Source organism: Acartia tonsa, chromosome 10, assembly GCF_053477335.1.
Source record: "Acartia tonsa isolate MP-2025a chromosome 10, ASM5347733v1, whole genome shotgun sequence".
In the NCBI taxonomy this organism is placed as follows: Eukaryota; Metazoa; Arthropoda; class Copepoda; order Calanoida; family Acartiidae; genus Acartia; species Acartia tonsa.
Window position 1 is genome coordinate 37234598 of NC_137269.1, and position 9285 is coordinate 37243882.

General features: G+C 32.7%; 1 protein-coding gene across 3 annotated transcripts; it reads left to right on the plus strand.

Moving 5' to 3' along the window:
- Positions 1–1935: 1935 nt before the first annotated feature.
- Positions 1936–8776, plus strand: LOC145330570 (uncharacterized). 3 transcript variants are annotated; one of them, XR_013883463.1, is made up of 7 exons: positions 2230–2568; positions 3593–4216; positions 5335–5457; positions 6432–6520; positions 7386–7440; positions 7846–8175; positions 8293–8776. XR_013883463.1 is itself a non-coding variant. In XM_080175190.1 (6 exons), the coding sequence occupies exons 1-6, from the start codon at positions 2431–2433 to the stop codon at positions 7996–7998; spliced, it is 1182 nt and encodes a 393-aa protein (XP_080031316.1). In that variant the 5' UTR covers positions 1936–2430; the 3' UTR covers positions 7999–8776. The 3 variants fall into 3 exon arrangements, 1 of the variants encoding a protein (XP_080031316.1); XR_013883462.1 differs by having other exon boundaries at positions 8329–8776; XM_080175190.1 differs by having other exon boundaries at positions 1936–2568; positions 7846–8776.
- Positions 8777–9285: the final 509 nt, after the last annotated feature.

A 9285-nucleotide genomic window follows, 5' to 3' on the forward strand; every position in this document is an offset into this window, starting at 1 on the left:
TTTTATAGGGCACTATATTAGCTGCTTCGTAGCTTTGTAACAAATAATAGAAATAAAAAAAGGCATTTTGTAACTATGTATAATGTATATATAAATAATTCCTTTGTATTTGTTTGAAATGTTTGTAAATAAAAATTTGTGAATAAAATTATGATTTTAAGTATTCTAAATAAATATAAATAATAATATTTGTGGAAATATTGTCATAAAACAATGATGACAGAATCCAATTAAGTTCAGTAAATTTTGACCAAAAAAGGATGACAACATCCAAAAAAGCGAAGCTCTGACAAATGAACATTAAAACTTGTAGAGTGTCAGAACTAAATAATCAGAACATAAATGTATAAAAGTAGAAACAATATTGTAAGTAAATTCGATGAAAAACTGAATAAATACAGGGTAATGTTTAAGGACATACTTACATGTTTAGTACTTGATTATAGAGATGCTTCGCTAATAACATTGTACTTTTTTGTCCTAGGAAATAGTATTTCAAAAATCAGATCAATCGGATAATTATATCATGTAAAAACTTGATGTTAAATAAGTTGAAAATCGTCATGATTAAAATGGACGTACGGACATTCTGGTACTAATTATAGAGTTGCTTAACTTCATGAGACAAAGTTTGAAATCGATAGGACAATTCTAACATGCCTAAAAACGAAAAAAAGCTATCCGTCCCGGACGTACGGACGGACCGACCCTAATTATAGAAAAGCGTCGCTTTTTAAAACATATTTTGTGTATATTATGTAAGGTGTATTGCGCTCAGACATTGAAAATATGAATTAATCTAGGTAATAAATGTATTAAGTATAGATGTATAACCCAGACAACTACCTGGATCCAGTGTTGGGGACCTTTTTCGTCTGCTAGCAAATTGCTTAATGATCTTTTGTAGCGAATTGGCTGTGTTAATATTTCCGACGCTATAAGCTGATATTCAAAGAAACAATTGAAAGTCGGCACAGGGTCCACATACAGTTTTTTAACGCCCTCTATTGTTTTACTTTAATATCTCAATAAAATAAGCAACCTGGAATAAAAGGGAAATTTGGATCATGTAAATAAAGCAAATAAGTAGGTTTCGTCGTATTTTCATAGTAGCTTTTGATAGGTTAAAGAAAAAAACGTTTTTAACAAGAAAAAAATAGGTCCTAAAACATTATGATTTTTTACTCTTTGACAACAAATTTCTGTATGTTATAATTATCCGATTAATCTTATTTTTGGAATAATGATTCCTAATACCATAATTTGTACAATTTTATAACCGGAGCATCTCTATAATAAAGTCCTAAAAATGTAGGTATGTCCTTAAACATTATCCTGTATTTGACCAGTTTTTCAACAAATTTACTTAAAATTTAGTTACTACATTATATATTTATATTCTGTTTATTCAGTTCTGACACTCTACAAGTTTTAAAGTTCGTTTACCCAACCATTTTAGAGCTTCGCTTTTCTGGATGTTGTCATTCTTGTTTTTAAATGAAAATAATTATCTAAAAAATCTTTGAACATCAGTTTTATGGAATAAGTCATTCCAGTTTCGCCGAAAACCTATCCTAATGGATATAGAATATACGTGGATATATTGACAGGAAAAAAATCTCTTTAGTTTGGGTTGCTAACTTGGACATAATTTATTTGTCAGTTCGTTCATCAAGTAGAATGGGAGGGGATGGGATGAAGAAGGTAGATTTGGGAATCGTTATTATAGCCAACTACAAGTTTGATATTATTAGAGTACATGATAATTTGGTGTAATATCCAAGTAATAATAAATCCTTTTCTATCCCCTTATTAATTTAATTTCACCCCTTTGCAACCCCCCCGCCCCCCCCCCCCCTTCAGTCTCCCAGATTATTACGTAACATACGTGACTCTAAACGATTGTTAGAAATACCCAGGAAGGGAGGGTACATTGGGCTGTTTATTACAATATTCCCTAAAGTTTTATAATAACGTTTTCTTAGTCGTTGGCAAGTGAATTTTGATTAGTTTGTTCATTAAGTTGAATTATCAAAAGTTTCAACCACTAATTATAATCTACAGAAGAGGTAATTTGTTTATCATCATTGGGGATGTGCATCAATTTATCGGCCAATGTCTTATCCCTGTTGATCTCTGGAAATACCAGCGAGCTAGACAGGCAGGCGGTCAAACCAATATTACCCTTCCCTTTTGCAGCAACATTCCCCCCATCCCCTCCCCCTTATCCCCTCTCTCTCTCTCAACAAACGTTCCAAAATACCAATTTACATTTTTACCAATTAATTAGTTTTCTTCAGTTACATTTAAACTTTTGACATAAGAACTTAAATTTACAGTTTAAATTTTTTATTTGTGATTGGCAAATAGTCTGCAAGACATAAAATTTTATTTACTTTATTAAACTTAATTAATTTGTGATAAAAAAACATGTTTGGATTGGAGGATAGTCTACTGCAAGATATGATGTTGGCGGATACGAGTCCTAACCCTGACAGAGGGCTAATTCCCGTGGCTAGGCCCCACTGGGGTAACTCGGCCCGTTCGAGGTCTATCAATTTTAATCAGGTATGTTTTATTAGTAATTTAAACTATTTTCTCTTATTCATCCGAATCCGGTGGATAGGAACCGGTTCTCATCTATACGAACAAACTATGTCTAGCATCGTATTATATCCAGCTTTCTACGAATATAAAAATGTATAATTTTGAGATTAAAACCAGTGTTTTTAGCGGTTGCCTTCGGCACCTCGGGGCTAAAAAAAATAGTTTTAGTCTCATAATTGTACATTCTATATCCGCGGAAAGCTGTTTGTAATACGATGCGAGAAATAAATATTCCAGTATGGCTTCGAAACCATATAATGTCCGCTGGATTATAACCGGATCTCCGCCATACTGTAAAAGCATCGTATTACAGACAAATTTCATCAAATATCATTGATACCAGTTTTTCTAATCTTAGAATTTTTTATTTTAATATCCCCGGGAAGCTGTCAATAATACAATGCTATAAATAACTTATATATTTTGCTGCATCCTTAATTGCATAATTCTTCAAACCATTTAGTCTGTTTAGTCTTTTCCAATAATACTTAATTTTTTCCTATGGTTTTTTATATGAATAAAATATAAATTAATCAACGCTGCAACAACAAATTGTTTTGATAGAGTAACCCCCTCCCCCCCACTAATAAAGGAGAATGCGGGATTCGACCCCCTATAATTTATATTTTATTTTTTAAAAGTAAAAAGAAGTAGAACCATATCGGTTCAGCGGTTAGAGAGATCCTTCGGAACACACTGACTGTACTTTTATATAAGGATATATAATTGTTAAAAAAAATTGCCTCTACCTTCGAAAATTCTAGCAGACCTTATGTTTTTGGTTATAAACGATTCATTCAAGTAATACGAGCAACGCAATTTTACAATTATTAGTTTCTAGAAAGATAACTTTATGCGACTCATTATGCTAATGAAAAAATAACCAGTACTAAATCACCAAAATTTGTACACATTTCAACCAATAGCATTGCCAAATTATTCTTACTGTTTTCATATTGGCTGATTTACTGATCTCTATTTCTAGGCACTAACCGCTACCCAGCAGAAATGTCCAGAAAATATGTATGGCAACTACCCCACAAATTCAGCAGGCCTCAAACCCATCCTGGAATACCCCAACTTGTCCATAGCACCCCCCTCCCCCAACATGTCTATAGCACCCCCCTCCATCCCTGTACCGCTACTGCAACCTCCTCCTGCTGATGTGTCAGCTGCTGGCCAGTTGCCAACCACCAGCAAAGATAATAATAAATCAGACACCATTGTCAAGTATGAGGATCTGTTTTGCAAATCAGTTTCTCCACCCCCATCCCTGGAGGATTTCCATAAAGAGCTGGATCACTGGCGTCCTGTGGGACCACCACCACCATCAACATCTAATTGCCCTGCTCAAAACCGGTTATTGGCCGCGCCGGTCAAGATGAATGTATCCAGTACAGAACCGGTTGCATCCAGATCTCTACCAACAAACTTGAACACCTCACTGAAAACTCCCCTAGAACCGGTTATGATTTATGTACCGCAGCCGATAAAGTCTAGAAATATGAGTCAAGATTCTTCAGCTGGCAAGGTGACAGGCTCGAGGCCCTCCAGCAGACTGGAGACTGGTATCAGCCTGGCCAGCCATGACAGGACAGCTGACAGCAAGGTACATTTTTACTCAGTATGCTTTCAAAACTGATTAATAACCGCTGGATTATAACCAGTTTTATCCTGAAAAATTATGTCTAGCATCGTATTACATCCAGTTTTCTACATAAATGTATCTGGATTTAATCTTATGATTGTACACTATTATATCCATAGAAAGCTGTATTTAATACCATACGATAAATAACTATTCTGTTTCAATTTTTTAAAACCCCGAAAGATTGCTTTCTTAATTTAGTCTTATGTAAAAGATATTTAATTTTCCCCGTCATATTTTTTGTCGTATCAGGGAGGAGGGGACTCAAGGTTTTAATCGTTGGCTCTGAAAGATTTGTTGGTATCCAAAATGGTCAACCATTAATTTTAGTCTACAGAAATGGTTGTTTTGTCAATTTATCAGACATCGTTTTATCCATTAAGATTTCTGATCATTTACTTTTTATTTGCATCATAATAATCGAACAAGGATGACAACATCCATAAAAGCGAAGCACTAAAACGGTAGGACAAACTGACATTAACACTTGTATAGTGTCAGAACTAAATAATCAGAATGTTGAAGTTTTAAGAGTCGTATAAAAATTGTAAAGTTGTTGAAAAAATGCTTTATACAGGATAATGTTTATGGACATACTTACATTTTTTGGGCTTGATTATAGAGTTACTTCGCTTATGATATTTTACTTTGTTGTCCCAGGAATCTATATACCAAAAATCAGATCAAATGGATAATTAGATCACAAAAAAATTGTTGTTAAAAATGTAAAAAAATCAACATGTTTAAAATGGACGTACGGACATTCTGGTAATGATTATAGAGTTGTTGCGCTTTCTAAATCGTACCAAACTACTACATAAATTACCATGCAAAGTTTGAAATCGATAGGACAATTCTAACATGCCTAAATTAACAAAAAAGCTATCTATCTCGGACGTACGGACGGACTGGCACTAATTATAGAAAAGCTTCGCTTTAAAAATATTGTAAAATTAGTTGTACAGAATTGAGAAGGCTTGAATAAAGCGAAACATATTTTCTTCAAAGAAGTGTGTTCTTACTGTGTAGTTAGCTCTAGCCGTGCGTTTTTTGAAAATTAAAATAGTGTTTTATTTTAGTCTGTGAGCGATGACAGTCAAATAGACCCCAACCCCAGGTTTAAAACAGAAATCTGCAGGAACTTCAAGGAGAAGGGAAGTTGCCTGTATGGGGATGAATGCCAGTTTGCGCATGGACATCAGGTAATAGTCTTCAGTGGTTGAAACGTTGGAACACTCATTTTATTTATAACATGCTGAAAAATTATGTATAACATCTTATTACAGGCAATTTAAGGTAATAGCCCGAACTTTCGGCACCTTGGTGTTTTAAGTTATGATTTTTTTATCTCGGGGCTAACAAAACTTATTTTATCTTATAATTGTAAATTTTAACGTCCGCGGAAAGCTGGGTATAATACGATGCGACAAACAACTATTTTGCTTCTATTTAAGATTTGTTGGTAAATATTCCATATACTGTTGAGTATCTAGAATAGTTATTTATCGCATCATATTATAAACAGCTTTTTACGGATATAAAAATGTACTATTATAAGATTAAAACTAGTTTTGTTAGAATAGGCCTTAAATTTGTGTAGTAAAATATTTTTGTGCTGATTCTACTGGCTAATGAGTATACACACTTATAATACACTTGGTCGGTCGGTCCGTTTCAATTAGAGAGGACAATGGGCTGTGTTTTACACTAGTCCCCAAAGTTTTATAATAACGTTTTCTTATTAGTTGGCTTAACAATTTTGGGGACTTCCGTGAATTTTGAGTGATTAGTTTATTAAATTGAGTGTTCAAACGTTTCAACCACAAATTTCAATCTAAATACGGGGTAATTTTGTGTATCAACATTGTCAATTTACATCAATTTTCGGTCATTGTCTTATTTCTTTAGGTCCCTGACTTCTATAACTTTTTTGTGTGATTATAATTTAAAAAGTATGGATGTGTAAGTAAATGCCAGTATCAGATGTATTTTTGCCAGTGTTGGGTGTACTTATGGCATGAGAAAAAGGAAGAAAACATTTTGCCAAAAATACATCAACTGTAAATTTGCTTGATGTGGAAGTGTAAGCCCCGATTTTGCCTGCAAATGAGTATACACTCTATAACAAACTATGTCTGTCGGTCTGTATGTAATGCTTGTTTTTTTTAATACATAGGATATACGTGAGGTGGGCCGTCAGAACAAGTACAAGACAAAGCTGTGCCAGAAATACTGGATATCAGGCTACTGTGCTTATGGTCCCAGGTAATAGACATAATATATCTAGATGGTCCATCTGACCCCATTTTTCATCAAACTAAGTTTATTTTTGTTATATACGAGATACGGGCAACATTATATTCGACGATATAATTTTCTAAAAGCTAACTTTATTTTAAGAAATTCAACTATTCAACTATTTTGTCATATGCTTCACATTATACGAGGGAAGAAACTTTTACCTAATAGCTTTATACTAAGATATGCGTCAATTTATATTTTCTTTTGTATATTCCTATTGGTTGATTTAGACAGTATGTCTCTAGGTTATCTCTATTGGCTGCCTTAGACAGTATGTCTCTAGGTTATCTCTATTGGCTGATTTAGACAGTATGTCTCTAGGTTATCCCTTTTGGTTGATTCAGACAGTATGTCTAGGTTATCTCTATTGGTTGATTCAGACATTATGTCTCTAGATTATCTCTATTGGCTGATTTAGACAGTATGTCTCTAGGTTATCTCTATTGGTTGATTCAGACATTATGTCTCTAGGTTATCTCTATTGGCTGATTTAGACAGTATGTCTCTAGGTTATCTCTATTGGCTGATTTAGACAGTATGTCTCTAGGTTATCCCTTTTGGTTGATTCAGACAGTATGTCTAGGTTATCTCTATTGGTTGATTCAGACATTATGTCTCTAGATTATCTCTATTGGCTGATTTAGACAGTATGTCTCTAGGTTATCTCTATTGGTTGATTCAGACATTATGTCTCTAGGTTATCTCTATTGGCTGATTTAGACAGTATGTCTCTAGGTTATCTCTATTGGCTAATTTAGGCAGTATGTCTCTTGGTTATCTCTATTGGCGGATTTAGACAGTATGTCTCTAGGTTATCTCTATTACCTAGGTGTAACTTTGTCCACCAAGAGGAACCTACCAAGGATAAATCTGCAAGCAGCAAGGTACAATTAATCATTGAGGGGGGACACATTACACTAGTCCCCAAAGTTTTATGATAACGTTTTCTTATTCGTTGGCTTAACAACTTTGGGTGAATTTCGATTGGTTGGATCATAAAGTTGAGTTTTCAATAGTTTCAACCACTAATTTTAATATATTTTCTCATTGGGGCCGATATATTAATAGCTCTATAAAACTGTATTTCACAAATAGTTATTGAAAATCCTAATCTATGAATGACTGTTCCAACCACTAATTACCAAACGTTTCAACCACTAATTGTGAAATACATATATTGTGATATATATATTGTTGTGCATTATCATTGGGGATGTAAAATATTTTATTGGCCATTGTCTTTCCCCTTTAGATCCTTGGTAGCAACTCAAAAATTAAATTTATTTTAGGTATCTGATACAATCGAGACTATACCTAAAAAGCGTGCAGCGGATGTTGGACCCCTCACCATTCCCAAGTTTGGATCTGGTAGACTGGCCATGTTCAAACAGAACAATAAGCTGGGATGGTTCGATATCTGGACAGGGACTGTTGTACATTAAACAGAAGAAGACTTTAAAAAATTGTGTAGAGGAACTTTTTAAAAAACTGTGTCTTAACTAATTGCAAAGGACAGTTACCGTTGTCAAATGAACAGAGAAACATTTTTCCAGTATGGCTTTGAAACCGACTAATATACATTGATTTAGAACAGGTGCTCAAATATAATGAAAATTCATGTATAGCATTGTATTACAGACAATTTTCCACGAACAAGCTTTTGTCAGCCCGGGCCTTCGGCTTCTCGGGGCTTACAAAATTGGTTTTAATATTTTAATTTTAATATCCGCTTAAAGCTGTCTTTAATACGATGCGATAAACAATTTTTAAAGCTGTATCTTAACTACGTGTACATTTTAAACTTGTAAATTTTATAAAATTTTGTTCTGTTAATTATATGTAACCGCCAAAAATTTAATTTAAAAGCTTTTCTTAAAATTCTAAAACTTTAAGCCACTTAATATGTAATAGATTAAAGAAGAATTAAATTTTAATATTTTAAATACTAGCTAATTTTATAATGTTTTTGCAAAATTAACATAAGTTTAATAATTATTTTAATTTGTAAAAAGTCTAGATTTAATTATAGAATTATTTTAGATAAAATATTGTATGAAACTAATAAATTGACTAATACTAAATTATATTTATAAATATATAAATGTATATTAATATCAACTAAATTTTTAAGATGTTATAAAATTGATATTTTAATTGTTGTTTTGTTTATAGATTGTTTATTACTTGTTAAATATCTTAATAAATTATTGACTATTTAAATTTTTGTTTCATGTGCAAATTTATTTATGAAAGCGAAGCTTTTCTTTAAATCGGGTTGGTCCGTCTGTCCGTAACTGTTGGCTCTTTTCGATAATCTAGACATGTTAGAAAAGTCCTATTGATGTCATACTTTGCATGATTATTTAATACTTATATTTGCGGGAACTTTTATTTAATGAAATCTACCAATTTTTAACATTTACATAACAGCCTGCTTAATAGCATCAAGATCCATGACAGATCTGTATAGGAAATAAATGTCTATATTGAGCTTAAGTTTTCCAAGCGATAAATGTTTAAAACTCATAGTCCTCCAATAATCCGTAATAAACTCTCATTGACCAGAACGATAAAACCCATTATTTTACTGTATGAAGAATAAATTAATTTTTTATGTCATGTTGCTTATTGAATTATATTGTAGTACTAAATTTCTATCCATGAAACCGAAAATTTAAATTTATAATATAGTAAATAAAAGAAAAATTTGTTTTAAATAATTTGATGTT

Bases quoted from the DNA above. Each gene is read 5' to 3' on its own strand.
- LOC145330570 (XM_080175190.1), top strand. From the start codon at position 2,431: ATGTTTGGATTGGAGGATAGTCTACTGCAAGATATGATGTTGGCGGAT. The intron at 2,569-3,592 runs GTATGTTTTATT...CTCTATTTCTAG, and splicing joins GGTCTATCAATTTTAATCAG to GCACTAACCGCTACCCAGCA. The intron at 7,441-7,845 runs GTACAATTAATC...AATTTATTTTAG, and splicing joins ATAAATCTGCAAGCAGCAAG to GTATCTGATACAATCGAGAC.